The sequence below is a fragment of the Melanotaenia boesemani genome, chromosome 1 (assembly GCF_017639745.1).
Source record: "Melanotaenia boesemani isolate fMelBoe1 chromosome 1, fMelBoe1.pri, whole genome shotgun sequence".
Taxonomy (NCBI): Eukaryota; Metazoa; Chordata; class Actinopteri; order Atheriniformes; family Melanotaeniidae; genus Melanotaenia; species Melanotaenia boesemani.
Genome location: NC_055682.1, coordinates 5,036,045 through 5,061,607, shown reverse-complemented (window position 1 = coordinate 5,061,607; position 25,563 = coordinate 5,036,045). Strand labels below are relative to the sequence as shown.

Sequence of the window (25,563 nt, the reverse complement as noted above, 5' to 3'; positions counted from 1 at the left end):
TGTCCATCCCTTTATGACCACAGTGGAGCATCTTCTGATGCTACCTCCAGCAGGGTAATGCACCAAGTCACAAAGCTCAGATCATCTCCACCTGCTTTCTAGAACATAATGATGAGTTCACTGGACTCCAACGGCCTCCACAGCCACCAGATCTCAGTCCAGTAGAGCAGCTTTGGGATGTGGTGGAACGGGAGATTCTCATCATGGATGCAGCCGACAAACCTGCAGCAACTGTGTGATGCTGTCATGTCAATGTGGAGAAAACCTCTGAAAAATGTTTCCACCACCTTGTTCAGTCTATGACACCAAGAATTAAGGTTTTTCTAAAGGAAAAAGGCTAGCCCGGTACTTGCAAGGTAGACCTAATAAAGTGGCCATTGAGATTCACAACACTGGGTCAAATGTTAGGGCCTGAGTCTAAAACTTGTCAAAAACTTGTTATAAATGTCACACCACACTTTGTTTCTGAAAATACTGGGAGCTTCTAGAAGCTTGGGAGAAGTGGGGAGAAATGTGGAAATAAAACATCTCAGTCATTACATCACATTTTTACAAGTTTAAAACAAAACATTTTACCAGTTCAACAGATCGATTTTCACACATCAGTCTGCAAGTCATGATATTTTGACCTCAGCTGCTATGGTTTTACATTTTTCTAAATTAAACATTAAGAAATAAAAAAACCTAAAAAATAAAATACATGTGAAATATTAACTGCTGATGTGGGGATGATGCTGCAGTTTCAGAAATTACTTCGAGTTTAAAATTAAGTTGAAAAGTAAAGATTTAAAGTAAAAAATAAATTATCTCAGTATTTATGTAAAATTTTCCAGAAGACTTGTACAAAAATGCAATGAAGCCTAATCTTTTTAACAATTACAATAAAATGATTTCAGTCATGTACTAACCAACTTTATTATATTTAAAGAATAGAAACAAATGTAAGATTTGATGCCAGTAACAATAAATTGCGATAGTCATGTTAAACATTGTGTTCCACCAGTTTGCTTTTAATGACTAATACTAATTGTTGCATATTTTCAGAGGATTCTGTATCTATTCTTGCTTAATTCAAGCAGGTTAGGTTTTCATGATAAGTTGCCATGGTTATACCTCCTGGTAAAAACTGAACCAGCTTCAAAATATTGATAATACAGAGATGAACCCAAAATTACCCTGCTAGGACACTAATCCTGCTTTTAACTGGACTGTGGGCAGGTTCTCCAAGGTCCTCCTGAGCCAATGTGTGTGTATGTGAACTTTTATTTATATAGCAAATTTCAAGATAAAAATCACAAAGTGCTTCATAATAAAATAAAACAAACACAAAAAAAAGCCTAAAAATAAAAGTTTAGACAAAAGCAAGTTTAAAAGGTAAGTTTTTAGCTGCTTTTAAAAAGATATCACTGAGTCCACAGATATTGGATCTAGAAGGAAGGAGTTCCAGAGAGTAGGGGCCACTGCTGCAAAAGCTTTGTCCTCTTTGATTTTTATCCGGGTAAGCTTCACTGCTAGCAGTCCCCGATCACATGACCTCTGAGATCTCATTTGGACATGTGACTGCAAAAGTTCAATGATATAATATGGGGTTTGACCATACAGAGTTCTATATGTTAAAGCTGGGGGCTTGAAGGTCACAACCATCCAAAAGTGGTTTCTGGGGTTGGTCTTAATGCACTCTTACACCATTTTCTGCTCTGTAGATATAAAAAAAGCCAAGGTTCTTTACCATCTTTCATTCAAAAATTGTTGATAATTTTTTTTTATTATTTTATTTATTTATGAGTTTTTTGATAGTTTGAATAAAAATCTCTACCCACTCTTGGTTGGAAAGATGGATGCTGCTTTTATACCCAATGCTGGTACCCTCACCAGTCACCAAATAACCTTCTGATTATATAATCTTCTTAAATTATGCAACTAGTATATTCTATTAACATTTCTGTCTTTATTGCCCTCCTGTTTTTGAAACGTGTTGCTGAATCTATTTCTAAATGCATTTATATTTCCCAAAGACAGTGAAGATGGTCAGTAAAGACACTGAAAATCACATCTATTTGGACTTTGTTTTGTTTTCATTACATTTTAGAAAATATCTACACCAATTCAACTGTTCTCCAAAATACTCACAGTAGCAGATAAATAATTTTTAGATCCTTGGATCTGTTCTTGAGGTTTTGCAGCTGTTCAGAGACACTGGAAGAGTCTTCCTGGACTGCTGAGGCCTCTCCTGAAGGATGCAGTATCCACAAAGTGACAATAAAACCAGCAGGATTCTGCTCAGTCTGACCTCTGACCGCTGCTGTCAGCGCTCCTCCTCCTGTTCCCCCTTCCGTTGCTCTGAGTTTATATCGCCAGGGTCCTGTTCCTCACCAGACTCTGTGCTTTTACTCTCCTGCCCAGACTCAGGCTCTCTCAACGGGGCAGCCGGGTCTCTGACAACACCTTCCATCTCCACCTCCAGTTCCTCCTCAGTCTCCTCCTCCACCCGGCCCACAGTGTCTGGAATAATCTCCACCTCAATGTCTGAGGAGTCCTCGCTTTCCTTGAACCACACTGTTTTCTGACCTTCCCTCCTACGCTGTTTTGACAGGATGGACCTCATGCCGTACTCGTCCCCATCTCCTCGACTCCTCCTGGTGGGTCTCAATGAGGGGCTGCCCTTAGGGACGTGGTTGGTGTAGATGCCACAGGTGGAGCAGGGGTGGCCCCGCTTGTCCAGGGGAAGGATCCTGCTCCTGGGCTGAGGGAAGGTGCTGCGTCTGGGGAAGGCGTTGTTCCAGCGTCTGGACCCCCCACGGCTCGCATCGCCCTCGTTCTGGAAGCCATCGTTGGTGTACTGCAGGGAGTCTCTGTGGCCAGTCCGCGGCTGCTCAGTCTGCAGGCAGGGCCCCAGGCACTACAGGCAGGAGAGGTCCCTCATTAATATAGCAGAGAACTAAGCATGGGGGAAACTGAGGCTTTGTGTAATGCTACAGCTATGACCGCAGTTCACAAGGCCGTGTTATGTTCATCAGCACTGTTTTAACACAGAGCTCCTCTGTGGGCTTCAGCTGATAAATATTCATCAAAGCTGCACAGGAGGAGCTCTACACATTAATCAGCTGAGTCTGTCTTTATTGTTACAGTATGCAAGTTTCTGTATGTCCTTCATCACAGAGAAAATATAGTATTAATAAACATTACAACAATTAAAAACATTCCTCCAGAACCATTTATTACCTTTAAATGTAATTTAACATATTTCTGATGGAAACTGACCTCACATATTTTCTCCATGCTGGCGTTTCCCTTCCACAAGCGGGAAATCAAGAAGCCAATTACAATGAGGCAAAGGACCAGTAGAGCTGCCATGATCAGGCCCAGGAGTGCCATGTCACCTGCACGGTAGCCGACACTCGAAGGGGATGGGATGGCAACGGCTGTAGAGGAAGACAGGTAAATTTCTCAAGGTTACACTTAAATAATTACAATCGGCTATGATGTTTAACCTGATCATACTCACGATACAGTATCTATACACAGAACTAATAGATATTATGTCAGCTATTATTTTAATTGTGGGTTTGTAGTTTGAACTTGTTCAGATATAAATTTCCCAAATGTACTGTGTGAGAAAGTGTTTTAATTAAATATACATAAATCTGCAGACCAAGAATTGAAGCAGTTCTAAAGGGAAAAGGGGGTCCAACCTGCTACTAGCAAGGTGGACCTGAAGTGACTGGTGAGTTCACATTCTGCATTATACCTTATGTAATCTCAGGCATAAAGTTATTTCAGAGCTTCTCAAAAATTAAACAATAGCTTTTTATATAAAACATTATCTCGGTCGGTCTCTTCAAGGGTTTATGTGACACTAGTTTTATCCTTTAAAATATTAACTATAAATTTAAAAAAAAATTTACCTTGAGGCCAATGATTGAGTAATTACAGTAGAATAAATCACACCAGTAGGGCAAAAGAATGGAAGATTATTAGGTGAAAATTAAGTGAAATTCTGTAAGAATATTTTTTAACATAACTCAGAAGTGGAGCATGATAAATACACACTAAAATGTGCACATAATATTTAATCCAGTGCTGCAATGTGTGCTTTCTGGGACATCTTTTAATAATGAAAATGCAAGCAGGTAGTATAAATGGTTAAACAGTGATGGTCCTACCAGGTATGACCTGAACAGAGAGCGCTGCAGTTCCAAACTCGCCTGTTGATGGATCCACTGCTCGGAGCTGCAGGCAGTAAAGAGTTTTACAGCTTTACATGATGGCAGGAAGAAACAACAGACATGGACAGACACACTGTATATTAGCTTGACACACAAAAAAAGACAAAAAACTGCATCATCAGTCACCTGAAGCGCGAAGGATTCAGTCTTCACAACTCTCTTCAGGATCACAAAACCATCAGAGGTCACATTGACGTAGCTGCTGTACTGGACCTCGTATTTCATATCTGGGTTCACACCCTGATGCGCACAAAGAGCCATAAAAATGCAGAAAATTTTAAAACAATTTTGAAAATATAAAAGTATTTCATTATCAAATTGTTTCATAAACAGCGAAATTAAAGCCCCAGTTAAGTAGTTGCTTACTGGGCAAAACTTAAATACTGTATTAGACTAAATTGTTTTGTCAATGATCACATTACTGATATTAACATTTTATGTGGAATTAAATAGCTAAAATGAGTTTTTAGCTAAAATCAGCTAAAAACTTGCAGTGGCAGCTGTAGCTCAAGACGTACGGTGGCCATCCTTTACTCTGGTTTGATCGTAACTTCCCCACTATGGCAAAGAAAAGTATTCTTGGGCAACTTAACCTTACATTGTCCTCCAAACATTTCCTAACATGTAAATTGGTTTGGATTAAGCATCTACTGTATGAATTTGATTGAAATGGGAATATAAGCAGTGTTTCACAAAAAGATAGCTCACACTGGCGAAGTCCTCGTCACGGGCTCGGACCCTGAAGGGTCGGTTGGTGCTTCGGTCTCTAAGGATCATGCTCTCTGGAACAGAATTGCTGTAGATGAACCCTTCATATCGCTCTTTCTCAAAGCGAGGAGGGTTCCTGCTCTTCTTCATCACTTCGATGGTGACCTGTGTCACTGCAAACTGGTCTCTGTTGGTCACCTGTGAAGCCTAACAAGTGTGGGGAAAATATGTCACTTACAAATCTGAATTATTTGTTGTTGAATATGTTGCTATAATCAACTTTCCAATTAGAAATCATCATTTTATTTCCTTACCAGAACAGTGAGGGTTATTGGACCAATTATATCAGCAGCTTTGATCATTGTGATGTTCCCTGTTTCCTCATCGATCTGAAATATATTTCCTTCATTTCCTAAAGATGAAAAATAAATAAATAAATAAGCAGCCTTAGAGTTTCTGTAGTTTTTGTATTTTGGTTTGCCTTAAAATAAACCTAAAATACAAAAACTATAAAAGTGCCACTTAGGAAATCAGCACCTTAGCTTTTTACAGCTAGCCAGTCGGATTACTTATAAGCTAAAGCTAGTTTCCTCCTTTTCTTTCTCATAATTAGAAAAATGAAAAAAAAACATGTATAATGTATTTCATCAGGTCACATTAAATAGTAATTTGGTTTGAATATAGTGGGGGAAAATATAATGGTGAAAAATATGGAGAAGCTAGTAGCTAGTAAACAGAGGAGCTAGTAGGATAGCTTTTGAGCTAAAGCTAATTTCATTTTTCTCATATTTTGTAATTTAAAAAATATCAACAAACTTTATAGCTAAAAATAATTTTAAAAGTTTGAGTTTTTTTTTCATTTTTCCATTAAAAAAAATTCAACTCAGCTCACAATGTAGAATGAAAGATCCTTTTACTGATTATTAACCCTTTCTGGACTTTCATTTATTTTTATTGAACTAATTTATTATGTATTTTTTTATTTGTATTTCTTATTTTATTTTTATTTAAAAATGGTTATTAATCATTTAATATTTTATTTTTTATTTAGTCCAACTTTTTCTTTTTCTTTCTTCCAATTTTTTTTTTTTTTTTTTTTTTTTTCTGTATTTAATTTGTTTTTGTATACGTGTAAATATATTCAGGCATTTAGGGGTTAAGAAACACTTATGGTTATTTGGTTAGGAAGACTCCAAACTAGGCTAATCAGCTGAAATCATAAGGAGAACACGGAGTATTTGCATTTTTTCAAACCTCGTAGTATTCTGTAGCTGATCTGCTCACTCCGGTTTCTGTCACCATCTTTTGCAAACACTGGTCCGGGCTCCAACACCAGGGGTCCTTCCTGTGGGTTAAAATCAATCCTAATTTATCTAGCTGTCATTATCATGTAATGGCTTTCACTCTTTCATCAGCTCCTCAGTCCAGATCTGTGAGCAACGTGAAAGGAACATGTTTCCATTTAACACAACATTCATCTGCTCTTTTGTTGCTCTTTAGCTGATGCTGTAACAAAAAAGAAAAACAAATCCTGGAAAATACTTTATACAACCTTCATGGTGTCCTGAAATTAGCCCTGCAGCCCGAGATATGACTAAGTGAAAATGAAACTTTTAATCATACAACCATACAGGTATCATAAATTCAACGTAATAACTTTAAATCAGACACTTGCCTCCTTCTCAGTGAGGTTTACTTTTCCTTTGTAGCCAGTGCCCACACACAGTTTGGCATTTCCTAAGCTTGTCCTCAGACATGGCTGGAACCATGGGGGCCGGTTGTCCACGTCCTTCACATGCACCGTAACGGTGGCCACGGATGTGAAGAACGGTTCATTGGAGGCAGAACCATCAAACGTGTCCTGGAAGAACAGAGACAATTCTTCAGAATCATCAATCACAATGAACCAAAACCCTGCTCGACACAGTTTTAATTATTGTACCTGTACATGTAACACCAGAGAGATCTTCTGTACAACATCATAGTCCAGGATGCTTTTAACAAGTATCCTTGGTGTGTTTATGTTCTCCAGCCGGAAATATTTCTCCTGAGTTGATAGATAGAGAAGACTAATGTCATATTAATTACATCTATACAGCAACTCTTAATGGAAAAAAGATAAGAATTCAAGAGTTAAAAAACATGACCACTACTGACACTAGCTTTGCTTCCATCCAAAAATCACACATGAAAAGTAGCTATAAAACAAGCATCCATCAGTAAACTAGGGAAGTGTCAAAGAGGGGCATTAAAGTCCACAGGTTATAGAGGTAAGTCTATAAGTGGTGCTGTAGTTACAGCAGGACTAGGGTTTTAATTAGACTACTTTTTATGTCTTAGTATATGTTACCATAGGCAGTGGCATTCCTCTTTACAGCTTTTTGTGTAACTAATATATTAAATTAAATTCTTCAAAGTCAGACTAGCATGTTTACATGTAATTAAAAGTCTAGTTTTAGTCAAACTAACATGTTTACATGTAATTAAAAGTCTAGTTTTAGTCAAACTAACATGTTTACATGTAATTAAAAGTCTAGTTTTAGTCAGACTTACATGTTTACATGTCATTTAAAAGTACAGTTTTAGTCAGACTTATATGTTTACATGTAATTTAAATTCCTAATTTTAGTCTGACTTAAATATTTACATATAATTCAAAAGTATAGTTTTAGTCAGTCTTTTGATTTCTTCAGAATCATCAATCACAATGAACCAAAACCCTGCTCGACACAGTTTTAATTATTGTACCTGTACATGTAACACCAGAGAGATCTTCTGTACAACATCATAGTCCAGGATGCGTTTAACAAGTATCCTTGGTGTGTTTATGTTCTCCAGCCGGAAATATTTCTCCTGAGTTGATAGATAGTCAGTCTTTTGATTTCCTTTCTTTTTTTATTTCCTAAACTAGGGTTAGCTGCATGCCCCTGCTCTTTGCAGCCCTTTAAAAATGTTTTTAACATGTGAATACCCAAACTGAAGAACTTTTATTAAATATATTTTAATGCATTTTGTATTAAAAAAAGTTTTTTTTTCCCCTAAATCATCCTGGAACTTCTTATGATGTTCTACAAATATTGCTGTTTCCATTTCCTTGTCTCAGGTCCACCTTCTACAGCTGAGTTCCTTCTTACCGTTGCAGGCTCTAAGCGATAGTACAGCGGCTCTGAATCAACATCCGTTGCTTCTATCAGTCCAATACTTGAGTTGATGGGAGTAAGCTGTTCAGGACACAGAACATAGAGTCAAAACCAAAACATGTACTTTAAAAAAAAAATAATAATAAAAAAAACACCAGAAAACCAAAACTGCTCACCTCATTCACCTCCAGCACATAGTGGTTTTGTGCAAAATTTGGAGGGTTATCGTTGACATTTTCAACCAAAATCTCAACAGACTCGCTCACCTCAAGGAAATAAAAGCAGATACTGGAGCAGCTCATTTCACTCATTAAACTGTCAATACGGAGGCTAAAAGAGAGAACTTTGCATTATCTGGTTCACTTTCTCAGTTGGTTAACAAACTCCATGTCTGGCTACTTTACAGTTAAAGTATTAGTACTCACAGATGGAAAGTCATCTTTGCTGCACTGCACCCACACCATCAGAGTCACACTGGGCAATGACTGCAAAACGCACATCAGCAATTACACTCTGAAACATGACTTTGTATTTAAAACATGTTAAATAAAGTCCCCTTTCATGTCTCATCTGCTTGAGTAGAAAGGAAATATAATTAGTTTAGATCTCCATGGTGACCATGGAAGTTGTTTATGAAGAATTACTGGTATTTATAGTTATATTTATGTAAAAAAAAAAAAAGGAATCTGTGGGACCATAGACCATAGCAGCCTATGGGAAAAAGTAGTTATGTACATCTAGATGTATGAAAAATAAAGTGCGTAAACTCATCTAGTTCTAAACAGGTCTTAAAATCAAGAAAAAACTTTCTCATGAGAACAAAATGAGATATACTAATTTAAGAAAACCTAAATCAAAATGCAGAAGTAGTGTATGAAAAACTAAGTTCGCCTTATGATTCAAGTCACCTTTAGCAACAATATTTTAAAGTAATGGTTTCCTATTTGATGCTATCAGTCTCTGACATGGCTGTAGAGGACTTTTGGAACACTCTTTAATCCAGTATTGCTTCAGTTCTTTGAGGTTTTCAGCATTAGTTTTCACACAGCTTTCTGGCTTTGACTAGACCATTCTTTTATCTGTCCTGACATACTCACATTTGACTCAAAAATATTTGGGTATATAGAGGAGCTCAGTGACTGCAAGCTGGCTATGCCCAAGAATCAGAATATTTTAAAGTAACCAGCCTTGAGAACCACAACATGAATATGTACCGATAATCTGTTATATTTATTATTTGTGGGGAGTTACCTCATAATCTAGGCCTTTCTTTACCATCAGGATGTTCCCTTTAATGTAGAACAGATCTTCTGGGTTCACTGTGACTGTCAGGCTCACATCGCTGCTGGAGATGATTTTTACCACCTGGATGTCTGCTGTGCTGTTTTCTGGGATTGTTATTGGTCCAGGAGGGACGGTGCAGACTGGGAGAGGAGAGGCATCAAACACCACATTTAAGAAAGGATTTAAGAGCTGGATGTAAGAAAACTGCTACATGCTGAACCTTTAACCTTAAAACTCAACCAGCTGCAGAATATCCTGATGGGCAGCTTCTAAGTCTTTTTTATCACTGCTATGCGGTTTATGTGACATTTTTATAGGAATAAACTTTAGTTTCTATTACTTGTTTTCCTAATTAAAAAATAGTAGTTTCACTGAAACAGTCTCATAGAATCCTTTGCTAGCATCCATGGTCTCAATCACATAATATAATCAACAACACTTTCTTTTCTTGTGGTTTATACAGAAACTGGTCAACAAACAGGCAACATTAAAATCATTCAATTTTCATTAACTTACAAACACTAAAACCACATATTTATACTCTTTATTTGGAGATCAAGGCTGTTTAGTTTCTGTAGTCACATCTAAAATTACGTATTCTTGTCAGACCTGTGGTCAGAACAACCTAGATTATATTTAGCTGGGTGTTGATCATTTTCATCCATTTGTCTGGTGCACAGATAGTTTCTCCAATGTGGGTCTCTAATGTCTCATCCACAGATGACAATGACATGATTACAAAACTTCCAATTCCAAGGCTCTTTGGATTCAGAAAAAGTAATTATGCATCCATGTTGACTTTGGATCAAAAATATTTAGAATTTTTTGTGGAGTTAAAATAATAAAATTATTATTAGTAGTATTAATAATAATAATAATAATAATAATAAATATACTTCAGAATTTTTTCCCTATAATTAGATATTATTTTAAAAAATAAAACATTGTTAGAAGCTTTAATCCTTAAACAATTTTTGGTATGACATTATCTGAAGTTCTCTGTGTTTACAGTAAAACGTCAGCAGGAGATATGGAAGCCAAATAATAAACAGTAATGTCCCGGCTAACAGCACGAAACAGACGAACCAGAGCATGGTGAGAGCGAAACTCTGCCTTACAAAGATGGATAGAAAACAGTGACTTTTATTCTTTATGGGTGAAACCAATGAGGAGAGGAAGCCATGGACCATCATAGGATTCAGGTAATACAAGTTGTTTAGCTGTGGACACAGCTACCTGATGGATTGGATGGCTTCTTGTTCAATTAGTAAACAAAATCAGACTATCCCTGCCCAAGATCACTATTTGTCACATCCTGGGGTTTGTTTTCAGGTTTGAAAAATGTTTTCTCTGTTAAGATAACTGATGTTAATCAACAGAAGATAGACAAACCTTAACTAAGATTTTTAACTACCATATATTTTCAACCTGCATGTAAAAATGCGTGTTCAATATTAATGTGACATTTAAAATCCGCAACAACTAAGTAATTCAGCACAAATATACAAACACAGGCAATAACAGGGCCTTTGGGAGTCCAGGGTCTGGACAGTTACCTGACTTCCCTTGTTGTTAATTCCAATGAATTCTAATCTGAACCTTGTTGTAAATTAAACCCTAAAATCTGATTGTTCATTATATTAAGTGTGCCTCTGTAAACCTTTTAAACAAAAAATCTAAAGGGGGTCACAAAATGATGATAAACTGACACTTATTCCTCATCCAGCGACAAAAGGCAGCCTGCCCACATCTAAAAGCTCTACTTACGCCTCTGAGCCAAACAAACTGTAGAAAAGCAGATGGAAACGATGCATCCGAGGAAAACGTCCACAAGTTTGCTCTTCGATTTCAGTTCCATGTCCAGATTTCAGCAGCAGCACCAAATGAAGTCCTGAGGAGGATGAGGAGCCCGTGGTACCAGCTGGTACTCGGCCACATAATGCCCCGTCTGTGCTGCCCGGAGAGTGGGAGTAGACTACAGTTGCAATGTTTGTGACTTCATCTTACGGCCACATATTGCATTAAGCCCCTGCCAGCAGCGGAGTCGCAGCCTCCCACTAAAATACTTGCATCTCTTTTAGCTCATTTTGTACTGGTGGCCCTGATGCATTCTGGGAAGGATCCAGCAGAGGAATGCTGGAAACATTTCTGACATGTTAGAATACTTTCCAGGTTAGACGTTCACAGCTGCCCTCATTCTGAAATTCACTGACTATCAGGAATAAAGGTTGGGTCAACATGTCTTTCAGTGACTTTGAATTTCAGATTTCAGCTGGCAGATTAATTGTTGAAGTAGTTCAAAGCTTCAAATATTAAATATTTAAATATCAAATATTAAAATTGTCCCAAAAGTAAGCAGCCATGTGGTCACTGAAAGTAAAACTATTTCTCACAAAGCAGATGAAGGCCATAAGAAGATGCTGAAACCTTGGCCGTGTTTGCAGTGTAACTGAGAAATGCCAGCAGCACATTTTAACTGATTCTTTGTGCAGTTCTAACATGTAAATTGGTTTGAATTAAAAGAAAATGTTAATCAGCTCCTGCAGTGATGGTGCACTCTTGTACTGTGCAGCATTTATTCTCCATGTAGACATTAATGACATTGTCACTTGTGGCCTCTCTTTTTCGTTCTCCGCAGGAATCCTTGGTTTAGACTTATGCTGCTTGTTGACCCTGTTTCCTGTCCAGGCAGATAGCCACCCTTCCTGGTTCTAGTTCTGATGGAGGTTTTCCTTCCTGTTAATAGGGAGTTTTTCCTTTTCACTGTGGCCTTGTGCAGATCAGAATGATGAGCGACTGAATCGGAGAAGATTTGATGCAATAACGTTTTGTTTTGTTGCCTATCGAACAGTTTAGATCCATATGCAATTGTCTTTTTTTTATCAGTAGGTTTATATGAACAGAATTCTAGAAATGTGAATCTTATAAAAGTGGCTTAAGATGACGTAGGTGTGAAAACATGACACTACAGCAGTAATGAAGGTCTGCCCTTGTTATTAATGTGCTTTCGAGGGTTAAGGTGTAACTACACCCCTTACGTTTGCATAACTCCACCTTCTGTCAAATCTCCTCAGCTACACATGAACAAGGTGGTCCTAAAGTGAATCAGTCTGAGCCGTTAGCGCTGTTAGCTGCCTGTCAGCAGCTTCAGCAGCTCTGGAAAGCTGTGGAGACTCGTGGCAGGTTGTGGCAGCTGCAGGAAGAGCTGCTGGAAGTTGCTGCTGCTATGATTTGAGCTGCTGTCTGTCGCCAGATGAGGATCAGCAGGTAAAGAATAAAGTCTGGTGTTACTTTTACACCCTTCAAAAACACAAATCCATCCCATTACAAGAATATTTCATCACAAACTCTATGAAAGTCTGAAACTAGCAGATCTATACCAAATAAGTTCATACCTGTTCGTATGCATTGGTGGGGGTGGTTTTCTATGCCTGCTAGATGAGGACCCGCCTACCTGCATCTGGAGGGAGGAGCTGTGGGTTTTATTTTCTCATAACATAAGGAAGCAACAACACGGCTCTACATCACGAAAAACAAAACTGGGCTTAACCCCGTAGAGGGCGTTATGAGCCATTTTTGACCCCCCAAAAAAGTCTGTTTTTTAATGAAATGAAAAATGTACAAATTTTATCAACAGTATAGGTGTTTTAATCACAATTAAGTAATACTGTGATGTTTACAACAAAAAAAAAAAAACATATTTTGAGGTGCACCACCCCTTTAAAGTTGTAGTGCACAAGTGGAAGATGACATGAAAGACGTCGATTCCAGTTCCAGTTTACACTGACAGGACTCGCCCTGCGTTCACTCTGGACGTCGTTGTCAAATCTTTGCGATTTAAACCAAAACCTCTGTTACCGTCAGCAAAAGGACATTTGCGTTTTACTGTCTTAGCGTTGTCGTTTAAACAGGGCCGAAGAAAAGTCTGTTAAAACAAGATCAAATGTACTGTAAAAATATGAAGGAATTTTCTGTTAGACCTTTTTACAGTAATTTAACCTTCATGTTTTAATTCACGCTTGCATGTTGGGAACAAGAACTCAAACTAAATATATCTGAAGTCCTGTTTTCTGGAGTCGTCTTCGTTTTCTACTCTCAAAGTTCAACAGTTACGTTCGACATAGCTTTAGTATCCCAATGACACTAACACATGTTTCTCCAATTTCACAGATCCACAATAGCAAAGAGCACAAAGGCTCATGGGAAATCCATATTCAGCAGGAATTTAACCTTTTCTAAATGTAGCTAAATATGAGTTATGTGTTTTCCTTCCTGTTTTATGTTTACATTTACAGTCTTGGTGGGATGTTCGGTTCTATTTGCATGTTAAAGTTGTCAAAGTTGTTAATGTTAACTAAAATATTTTTGTTTTTAATCTGTGACACTCTCCTCTTTTCTATAATTGATATTTTATGCTTGTAGCTTGTAGTATTTGGTCCTCGATCAATGCAGATATTTCCTCAGATAGTTACACAAACACAGCACAAGGGGTTAGAGCTGTTTTCCTCTGCCTCCCCTTCCTGTCTGATCCCTCGCATGATAATAATGACAGAAAGTCACACTGGCACGAAGTGGGACACATACTGGCTTCACATGTGGACAAGGCAGCACTGTGCACACAGCAGGCTGTAATACAAGCACTCTGGCCCCATCTGTGTGGGAACAACAAGCTCATAGTGTCACAATGTCACATGAAGCTCATTCATTATGTTTCCATGCAGAGATGCTCCACACCAGCACACGACACACAGAGTGTAAAGCAGCAAAATTCTGCTGGAGTATTTTCAGAAACACTGGTTATCATGTCAGGGGCTCCTGTTTATTTAGAGGATGCTGTTTCCGTCTCTGACCAGCAGGAGGCGCCTGAACTCCTCAGTTCAGCAGCTGGTCAGACGTCACACTCTTTCCAGATGCATCAAGTGGTCTTCATCCGAAAGAAAGCGCAATGAGGAAATATTCAGAGATCAAAACTTAACATGCAAATTCAGCTGCACTGAAGCTTTTTAACTGCTTTAACCTAAAAATGAATCACAGGACTACAGGCTGGGTGATCAAAGGTTAACTTGTTAAATACTCTTTCAAAGCTCTATAATAGCAAAAACCAGCACACAGGTCAACAGAAAGGACAAACACATGTACACAAATGCTCGTGTGCACAGCAACAGTAAATGCTCCATAAATCTTTCTGTTTTCACACTGTCTCTCTGGCTGATGTTTGTAGGTTTCTATCACAGGCCTGGATGAAGGATCTCTGCCGAAAGTTCGGCGCAATTTTTATGGACATTTGTGTTGTCGCATGCCACTGATCTGGAACCTCTCCAGAACAATTCAGGCCGCCAGTTGACAAAGATGTGAAATGATACTTTGTGGGGTCAAAATTGATGTAGTGCAAAAGGTATCCACCAGAGGGCAGAAGATAGGTATCAGATTGTGATGTTTTTAACATGAAGTGATGCACAAGGTCTCAGAAACTGTATTTATCAAACACAATACATACAGTATTTAAGGGTTAAGATGTGATCTGTAAATAGAAACTCACTGGCCACATTTTCAGGTCCACCTTGCTCCCCAGACAGCAAGCATGTTTGGGCCGAATCTGGGCTACTTCAGACACTTAAGGCTCAGTTAGGGCACTGGCAAGTGTTGTGTAGACCAGAAGTGGACCAGATGTCAGTTTCCAGCCTGGATTGGATTATGGCAAGTCTAATAAGGGCCACATGTGGTGGTCATGTGACTGAGTTCCAGCAGCCACACTCACATCTAGTCAACACTGTAAGTCAAGGCCAAATTTGGGCCAAAGAAATATGCACATTTGGGCCATGTTTGGGCCGGACATATTTTGCTATCCAGGTAGTACCAGCCTGGATTCCTCTTTCCTTCAGAACTGCCTTAACTGCTTATTGGACACTGTAATACTTATAAATCTAGCATTTCAGTTTTATGATGACACTAGATGATATTACAAGAACTTGATTGCTTTTTAAATAAATAAAATATCTTAAGTAGTAAGTATGACCGTATATTTACTGTGTAATGTATCTGTTTACTCACCAAGCCTCAGATTAGTGAGCCTCAAGTTACCAGCACTGTATTATTATTACTTCACCTCATTTTATTCTTATTACTTCATTTTTATTGTACTTTTCACTGTGTTTTTACTGTTAAGTTATTAAGTGTGCATGTTTACATGGCAGCTCCGTGGGCCCTAGAGAACAGCCATTTAGATTCTCTGCATGTACTCATGGCGAATTTACAGTAGAAAAACTCGATGTTATTACATCAGCAGCAGCCTGAAGCATTGATCCAAGGCAGGATGGATCAATGCCTTCATGGTGTTTCCAGCAAATTCTGAGCCTAGCATCTGAATGTGGAGCTAAAATGGAGACTCGTCAGACCAGCAACGTTTCTCCATCTGAGTGTGTGTGAATTGTAGCCTCAGTTTCCTGTTCTTAGCTGACAGGAGGCACCCGGTGTGTCTTCTGCTGCTGGAGCCCATCTGCTTCAAGACTGGACGTGCTGTGTGTTCAGAGATGCTGTTCTGCAGACCTTGGCTGGAACCAGTGCTTATCTGACTTCCTGGTACCTTTCAATCATTTCCAACCAGTCTGCCCATTCTCCTCTGACCTCTGACACCAGCAGCACATTCTGGTCCAGACAACTGCTGCTTGCTGGATTTTTTCTCTTCTTCAGACCATCTCTGGAAACCCTAGAGATGGGTGTGTGTGAAAATCCCAGTAAATACTCAGACCAACAACCATGCCACATTCAGAGTCATTAAAACTCCTTTCTTCCTCATTCTGATGCTCACTTTGAACTTCAGCCAGTCGTCTTCACCATCTCTACATGACTAGATGCTGCCATGTGATTGGCTGATTAGATATTTGCGTTACAAGCAGGTGAACAGGTGGAGTTGATAAAGTGGCTGGTGAGTGTGTTAGTATCAGATTGTTCATTTAATCGTTCCTCAGTCTTTGTGTTTTGTCTTTGTAAATTACAATAACATTGTGGGGAAAGTATATATAATTATCAATGATATTTATGTATTATGTCTACTCTCACAGTTGTGGTATTTTAAAGCACCATCGCACTAAGAAGCCTAAAAAGAATTGGTTTAATATGAGTAAAATGTCTTTCTAAGATCCCAGTCAGTTTGAAAGAGGATTTTTGGGCTTCCCAGGCTAATTAACACCACCAGGGACACTTTTCAGAAGATGTGAAGTTGGCCATCCAGAAACATCTGGCAGAGGAAGCAGCTCCGGCCAACAAAAGAGCACAAATCCGCTCTGGAGACTCAGAATACATCAAAGCCCAAACAGAAAACACAAGAAAACTGGCGGAAGACATTTTTACAAGGGATGCTTAAAAGATTTGGAGACTGAGTGAAATTTACATTTAGGTGGCAAAGAAAGACGAACAAACTGGATGAAGAGAGGAAACAACTGGAGGAGGGAAAGACCAGTCAAGGAAGGACAAATAAAAAATACAGTCTGAAAACACAGAAGCAAAATACAAGTCATCATATTTCTGCATGTGTCTGTTTATCAGCCTGGAATCACTGAAAGAGGTCATCCCAGCTGTGGGCTGGTGTTCCAACATGGATGTTAAGATTTTAAAGAGTCTGAAGGTCTTTTATTTATTCAGAATAACTGTCGTGTCACTAATTATTGATCTTCATCCTTCAGTTTGATAAAACCTTTCTGTATCAACACTAACGGATTCTGATTTGAATCATGTGAAAACTAAAGTTTGGAAAATTCTAGAAAATTAAATCTTATATCTAAGACCAAGGTCAACATTTCCCACAGCTCGGTGCTTTACAACCTAAAGTATATAAAATACATAACAGTCATGCCATAAACCAATTAAAACAATACAATAATAAACAATTATAAACAAGAATTAAAACAATAAAACAACTAAATGTTTCAGTCAGCTTATGTTAAAAAAAGTCCATAAAATGCAGTCTTCAGTATAAGATGTATTGTATCATATGTAGTTTAGTCTTTTTTGATCATGTAAAGCACTTTATAAAAAAACTTTGATTTGATTTGATAAAATTTGTAGCAAATTTGCAACACCAGTCATCAAGGACAAAACAGGAGGAACCACAAAGTGAAAACAAACAAACAGAACCGGAGCAGCTGGGACGCAGTAAACTGTAGCAGGAGAAAGTTGCTGTTTTGTGGCATCAGCTGCATCATTTCTACCCTAATACCTGCAGGTTTGTTGGTAGATAACACTGATGTTCACACAAGCTTAAATATATGTAAAGAAAAAAACTGAAGCTTCTTTGTTCATCACGAGTTCATGGTGTGGAAATAAAAATGCTTCATGGTGACACCAGCGTAGTCGTGTCCACTTTCAGTGTTTAAGTAGAAAACTGGTACTTTTCCTGACCTCTTCTTATGTAACTATTTGGACACAGCAGGTGATGCAACTGCAACTTGGTGCAGTTTAGCAGAAAAAACTAATCCCATTAGAGACCTACTTATTTGCATTCTTGGTCTGCCTGCAGCAGTGATCGAAACCAACTGCTTCAAATTAATTTTTCTATTATTTTTTCTCTTCATGGTGGTTTGTGAGGTTAGAACCACAATGCAGGCTAAAAAAAAGCAACTTAAATGCAAAAACCAGAAAAGTACAACACAGATCAGGAGATGTTTTGATGGCGTGCACTGCTCCCACGTAATTTATTGATTGGATTATTAAAAGAAGCAGTTGTGTTAATAAAGAACTTGGTGGGTCTACGTCTGCTCTGTGTAAGACTGTTTAGATCTGTGAGCAGCTCATTCTCACATTTCAGAATGAAAAGCTTCAGTTAAACCCACAAAGTTCAGTTCAGCTTCAGGCCCTTCACCACTGATGCAGACGTGTCACAGACTTCAGTTTCTGCTGCTGGAATCTACCTGCTCCAAGGTTGGACATGTTCAGAGATGGCCTTCTGCGTACATTGGTCCTTATTTGACTTCCTTTTTGTCCTGTTGACCATGTCTACACAACTAAATGCATTAAACTGTCACATATTTGGGTGATTAGCTATTTGTATTAATAGCAAAGTGGTAATGAGTGTATGATGGCATTGTTTCTGTGGTTTGAGCATGTAACTCAAACACACCCTGGGAGCCAGTGAGACTGAAGTAGAACATTTATTTGTCTGTTAAAAGGGATGTCATGATGATTACAGTAAATATTAAGTTTTTCATGTTTAACCAAACCAAATATAAACTGAGGGTAGAAGACAGAGAATTAAGAGTTATATTTCAGACTGATGTACATGTAGAAAATATTGGGTCGCTATCTTTGGTGAACACGTATGACTAAAGTTCATTCCCACGTCTTTCATGACAGTTTCTCAAAATGCAAAAGTTGCATTCCTACAGGGCATTTCTGTGTGCCAGAAGAGAGGAAACTCATGTCCCAGGACACAAATTAAATCATATTACATCTGTGACACATTTCCTCTGGACTGTGCTTAATTTTGCATAAAAGTATCAGAGAGAATCTTCAAAAAGAAAGAAAAAAAAAAAACAGATGCTTTCAGATGTTTCCAGACCTGGTCTTAACATTTCTCTCTGGAACTTTTTATAGATATAGAAAGCATACCAACAGACCTAATGATAGAATTAACAGATCTGACTCCTAAAATGTAGATTGAGTCATAAAATAGAAGTCGTAAATTAATGATGATTTCTTATTTTAAACCATATTAATGAATTCTCATACAGTGGAGTTAAATAGATCTTGTCCACATCGAGCTTCTGCCCAACGTTGCTTGGAAAAATATGATTAAATGAATAATCCAGAGTGTCATCTGGTGAAGAAAAATGAGCAGCTAAATTCGTTGTCCGAGGAATATGGTGTTCAGAGGATGGGAATATAACTAATTGTGGTGTTATAATACTGTTTAAGTGCTTCTTTTCACCTTTATTTGCTACAACTTTCTCTACTTAAACATTTTCACACCCTATCCTTCAGTAATTATCCAGTTCATTCACTCTATCTAACAACATTCTGTTTTTTTAATGAATATTTCACACCGTCAGCCAACCCCTTTGTGAAATCTGAAATCCAGAGCAGCAGCTCTGAGCATGACTGCTGGATCCTCTTTCAGGGATGTGTCTAAAGCACCTGAAGCTTTGGAAAGCTATCAAGGGCTCAATTAGGAACAGGCTGACCTCAGTGTGGTCAAGAGGAAAGAACACAGTTAAAGTGGCTCCAGGGGAGCTGCAGGTGAAATTACTGCTCAGCAAGTGGTAAAAGGATTTGAAATTATTTAGTTTTTCCAACCATGTGTGTTTATTCTTACATGTAAAAGTGTCACTATCTTTTGAGAAGGTGCAAATAGCCACCACAGCACCACACTACATATCTGTTTTGGCTATTAAGGGATTATAGTGGTAGGGTGTAACGAAGTACAAGTATTATGTTATATGTTTTTCATGTATCTGTAAAGTAGATTTAGCAGTGGATAGGTTTGACTTTTACTCAGTAGTATGGGCTGTGCTCTTTTAATTAGCATTGATACAAACAATGCTACTGAAAAAATGTCATATAGATTATTTGAATGGTTATTGTTTTTTATTGTCCCAGCAATATGCAGACGGGAGGCAGCGTACACACAGGCTGCCAGTCCATCGTAGGGCCAATGCATAGAGACAGCCAGCCACTTACACTCATACTCAGTTCAAAACAGACCAATCAGCCTAACATGCATGTCTTTGGACTGTGGGAGGAAGTCGGAGTACCTGGAGAAAAGCCACGCATGCACAAGATAAACATGCAAGCTCCACACAAGTGCCACTAAGCCATTAGTGAAGCAGCAGTTGCTTTGTACAAATCATCCTGTTTAAACTCGTCTACTAGGCATTACAGTGTGTGGTTGGTGTTATTGGGTTTACATGACACTAAATGCATGGTTTGGGCTAGAAAACTGTGCATGTTTTGAAGTTGAACATTTTACTGGTCAAGGATGACAGTTCCCGTCATTATGTGAACGCTGCCAGAAAACAAGTGTCTATTTCCTGTGACTATTTTACATTAGTAACATAGGTCGAACTCAAACCACAGACAAAGAACCAAGAGACTTCTACTACTGTGCTTTAAACGTGATGATAAATGTACCTGTGACACAATTCTTGATTAGACTGGACCCCCTTTACTGTATTTCATGCTTAACCTGACTTTAGTTTAGCTTAGAGTTGGGAATTATCTTAATGCTATGTACTCTTTCTGCAAGACATCAGCTGCACTTTATGTCTTCTATGTTTCTATGCATTGTCCCTGATCGATAAAGAGAGACAGATAGATAGGTAGGTAGGTAGATAGATAAAGGATTTTTCTCATGTGATTTTGTTTGGATATTTGAGCAGAAGGACAGAAATCACTATTTATATGCATGTTGAAGCATGCCTGCAGGGAATCGGCATGACACTGAATTTATCAGGCTTATTTCGGTATGATTAAGAGTTTATTATCCTTCTACTCTCATGAAAGAGAAGATTAGCTCATATGATTTTCCTTTTTCCCCTTTCATGGGCATAAATTTTACAATGATCTAACTTTTCTATGTATTTTCTGCCCAAAGGATTTAGGGCAAGCTAAACATCTGCGTTGCATTTCCTACGCATGTGTGCGATTCTTTAAGTTCTACTTTTTCCTCCTGAGGCTTTGTGGGGATGTGTGAAAAGCTAATTGCTGCTGACTTTATTCTAATGATATTCATGCCACAGGAGCCGCCGTAGCCCAAACACCTTTGCACTGTGATCAAAAGTATGAGTTGAGAGAGAAGTTGTCAGCTGTTTGCTGCATGTGACGTCTGATTCTCACAGTGTGGTGTGAAGCCATCTCCCCCCTTAGCGAGGAGCTAATTCAGGAAAAGATTAAAATAAGTGTTTCAGATGTATGAATAATATGTGTTTGTTGAATTTTCGGATGTATGTGTTGCAAGTCAAAAAAGATGTCTGCTGCAGACTGGACCACTTTAATTAGGAGATCCCCATGTCCAGCTAAGGCCCATCCTAACATGAGGCGTTTATAAAACTGAGGTTCAGTTCAAGGTTAATTCTGCATAAGCGTTTTTTTTGTTTGTTTGTTTGATTTTTTTTATTCTTTATACATCAAAGCTTTCTAAATGGTGAAATATGAAATAGGTACTCAACAAAAATCATATTATTTCTCCTGCTGGGCCTGTTTTGTACATTGTTATGCTGAGACCCAGGATGATATTCAAAGTACTTAAATGGGAGGGGGTTGTTTTGTTGTTGTTTGTTTGTTTGTTTGTTTCCTTTTCTCCCATCTCTGCATCACAGTTTGTGTATTTTGAAATATAGAGCTGTACTTCTTATCTAGTAGGCCAAAGATGAAACATGGATTTTATGAGCTCCTCTTTTTTCTAAGTAGTTTTCATACTTAAGCTTGTCCAAGTGATTTTAATTTAATGAATTTAACTCCCTAAAATTTTGAAAATTTTTTTTTTTTTTTTTTATTTTTTTTTTTTTTTTTTTTTTTTTTTTTTTTTTGTTTTTTTTTTTTTTTTTTTTTTTTTTTGCATAAAACTGTTTTTTATGGATAAAAGGCTTGTTGCAGACCAGCTATTTTACTGGGCCCTTGCTGATGTAACAGGAGAGTTTTTGTTGCAGCATCGTCTGCTGCTAGAGGACATTGTGGCTTCAAAGGGACACTGTATTTGTGACTGGTCTGAAATAAGTGTTTACTGAATCTACAGTTAGGACTGTGGCCTGGAATGATACACATCATTCACCTCTCAGGAATTTTAGCTTATTAACAGTGTATAACGTGTAGGCACTGCCAATTAATTATGACGTCCCATGCTTGTGTTGTTCTTACTCTCAAATGTAAGTCGCTTTGGATAAAAGCGTCTGCTAAATGACTGTAGAACAGAATAGAATAGAATAGAATAGAATAGAATAGAATAGAATAGAATAGAATAGGCACTTGGAAGGGAGACTGAGTAAAATACATATTTATTTGTCATGTACCAACAGGTTAACTGTTCTTTCTTTATATGCCCAGGCTTTAAACTACCCATTACAGAGAAAACATACTGAAAGGTCAATGATCACCAGTCACACAAGTGCAGCTGTTTCCTGTAGTTACTGGTTCTACTGGCTGAAGTGTGGCTATGGTGTTAGGGTAAGAGCAAGTTACCCACCAAACCCTCAAACCCCACCTCCCTTTTACTGTGTCTGCCAGTATTTCACACATGGTTAGCCATATATAAAACACTGGTTCTCCTGTGTAAATACTGAACATCAATAGCATTTGTTTTCACCTTCTATCATTAACTCAGAAAACACAGACTTATATTTCACATATTTCTTCTAATTAATTTAAATAAGACTTTATCAAATACAAAAGAGCAACCCAGAGTGCTTTACAGAGCACAAAAGCATGAAAGGACACAACAATTAAATCAACTAAAATGAAACAAATAAAAAAAATATAAAAATAAAACATTGATAATATAAAAGTTGCAGATGACAATAAATAATAATAAAGACAGTAATAAAAGGGAGATAGACATTTACCATACCACCAATAAACTCAAGCTACCAATCAGAACTGGGGGTGACCAATAAAATTGTAGGGGTGGCCCCAAAACAGTACTTCTTTTTTCTGCTCTTCGTTTTTTTTTTAAACTTGGCTTGACCATTTTTGGCTAAAACAAAACAAATCTAACCAAGCAACAATGGTAAAAGGCACCCTTTCATCCCCACGAAGCCAGGGATTAGCCTCCATGATGTCAGGTACCAAAGTGGAGAGGTTTGAGTCCGCCACCGTCTGCGGTACTGTGCGGACTGCGAAGCCGCACAACTTGAGGATATGACATCAGTGTGATGAACGCGAGCCAAACACAATAACAATGATGGTGGCCAGCTGTGTTGTGGTGCTGTTCCAGACCGTCCTGGCTTGTATACAGCTTTTGCACCAAAATGCACTGCTGTTACAAGAAGAAAGGAGGCACCCCTACCCCTGCATGGAGCATGGCTTGACGTTATCTTCACACTTTCTGCTAGTTGATCAACACTGGCTGATAACATCTAGTGACTTCAGCTTCAGAAGATCACTGCTGCTTATAGGACAGATTTCCTGAAGTTGACCCATCATTACAAAAATCTTTAATCTGTTTTTCTGAGTAAATCTGCCATTATTGTCAGTAGCTTCTATTTAATTCACCAAGGCACATAAATAAATAAATAAACAGTTAATCGGGTCTGTTAAGTTTAGGATTTTTTTCTTCTAGGACTCCTCATCAGCGAGGACAGAATTATTTGTTCATCACATGTGAATATCATGTAACACCAAGGGGATGGTGGGGACTCAACATGATAATGATCCCTCCCGACGTGTGAAAATGTCTGTGAACTAGTTCATTCAGGTAAAATGGTATTAATGAGCTGGCCATGAGCATGCTTGCACTCGTCCCACTGAAACTCACCAGGTGTTCATTATCTCAATGGTTCTGTGTCACTTCGTCCTCACTAGTAAGCATAATTTCAAGTTTTGATCTAATTTCCCTCATGTTCCTCACCCACTACAAAGTTTGGAGCACCAAACTTGATGGAGAGTTGTGGCAAACTTTTAATCGTGGTGCAGTTAATTATAAAGCAATACATCAAGTGCTGCTCTGCGAATGTGAACCTCAAAGTGTCGTAGTCTCACATTTCTGCGGCACATTCGCTTTCCCCACACCATTTAGCTCCCTGGGGTGTGGAATTTCCTTCTTTTGCTTTTTTCTTTTCTTTAGATACAGGAAAGTGCTGAAAGTTTTGCTTCAGTTTCAATGACATCTGATAATTATTTAGATCTAAAGAGTTTGGATGTTTCAGAGGGGGAGTCGGATGTAGTAAAAACCTGCAGTGGAACTCAAAGCAGTGCACAAATGTTCGTGGTAAAACATATTAGCTTTTAAAATACAATATCCACAAAAGAATAAAAAGAATAAAACAGTAAAAAAAAAGACAAAAAAAAACACTTGTTAACACAAATAGCTAGACAGCCAATCACATGGCAGCATTTAGCCACTGGTTCCTACCAAGGTCTGCAGAACAGCAGCTCTGAACACACAACACGTCCAACCTTGAAGCCGATGGGCTACAGCAGCAGAAGACCACATCGGGTGCCTCCTGTCAGCTAAGAACAGGAAACTGAGGCTACAATTCACACACACTCACCAACACTGGACAATAGAAGATGGAGAAACGTTGCTGGTCTGATGAGTCTCCATTTCAGCTCCACATTCAGATGCTAGGCTCATGAAAACATGGATCTGTCCTGCCTTGGATCAACGCTTCAGCCTGTTAATAACCTTGTTTCTTTACTGCAGATGTTTTGGTTGCGTTTGCCCACAATGTCATGCACTGAACCAACAATCCCCTTTGGTTTTTAGTTCACTTCCTGTATTTGGTTCACTTGAAGCAGACTGAGACCCGTGTTGGTGGACTAGTTTGCTCCTTTGATTCACATCAAAGTTTGTTTGTGCAATCACAATTCCCCAAATGAAGCAAATTTTCCAAGCAAACGGATAAAATTCAAATCAAAAGGGCTGGTTTGAATGTGTCCTGTTTCCTGTCCTCTCCACCTCAACCGGCCCTCCCAGAGCCGATTTCTACTGGAGGTTTTTCCTTCATGTTTCAAGGCAGTTTTTTCCTTTCCACTGTAACCTGCTGCCCCATGCAGCTCAGGATGGGGGATTGAATCGAAGAGAAGACTTGATGTATTCCATTTCGATTACTTTGCTCTTAATTGGTGCATTACAAATAAAGCTGAATTTTACTTAATAGAAAACTGATTAAGTTTAAGAAAAAATCATTTTTTTCTCAAAAGTACTCTTAATGCCAATGATAGATAGATAGATAGATAGATAGATAGATAGATAGATAGATAGATAGATAGATAGATAGATAGATAGATAGATAGATAGATAGATAGATAGATAGATAGATAGATAGATAGATAGATAGATAGGTTACACCCAGCTTTGCCTCCATTGCTACAGCCTTGATGGGAGTATTTCATACCTCATTCTTTGTGGCCTGAACCTGACTTTGCACCCCTGCTGAGAATGTTCACACACAGCGAGCAGAGCTTCAGTAAGAAGATTTGTGCGGACGGATTTGCTCTTGCCTTCTGATTCGTCCACTGTGCAAACTTGTTCCCGCAAGAGGCAGGTTGAGAGGCGGCGG

At 38.3% G+C, this 25,563-nt stretch overlaps 1 protein-coding gene across 1 annotated transcript; it reads right to left on the bottom strand.

Annotated features, from left to right (window-relative positions):
* Positions 1 to 243: 243 nt before the first annotated feature.
* cdhr5a (cadherin-related family member 5a) lies at positions 244 to 11,257 on the bottom strand. The gene is made up of 14 exons (XM_041984638.1): positions 11,126 to 11,257; positions 9,326 to 9,498; positions 8,500 to 8,559; positions 8,251 to 8,340; positions 8,069 to 8,155; positions 7,683 to 7,787; positions 6,610 to 6,795; positions 6,189 to 6,279; positions 5,249 to 5,346; positions 4,935 to 5,141; positions 4,353 to 4,466; positions 4,164 to 4,230; positions 3,262 to 3,422; positions 244 to 2,899 (listed from the first exon to the last, which is right to left on the bottom strand). The coding sequence occupies exons 1-14, from the start codon at positions 11,214 to 11,216 to the stop codon at positions 2,306 to 2,308; spliced, it is 2,124 nt and encodes a 707-aa protein (XP_041840572.1). The 5' UTR covers positions 11,217 to 11,257; the 3' UTR covers positions 244 to 2,305.
* Between the last annotated feature and the right edge of the window lie 14,306 nt (positions 11,258 to 25,563).

What these genes read in the sequence shown, in the direction of transcription:
- cdhr5a (XM_041984638.1), bottom strand. Translation starts at nt 11,216, where the DNA reads ATGGAACTGAAATCGAAGAGCAAACTTGTGGACGTTTTCCTCGGATGC. An exon ending in AGAAAGGCCTAGATTATGAG is followed by an intron (nt 8,560 to 9,325) that starts GTAACTCCCCAC and finishes TGCGTTTTGCAG; the next exon opens with TCATTGCCCAGTGTGACTCT. An exon ending in CTCTGGTGTTACATGTACAG is followed by an intron (nt 6,796 to 7,682) that starts GTACAATAATTA and finishes CTGTTCTTCCAG; the next exon opens with GACACGTTTGATGGTTCTGC.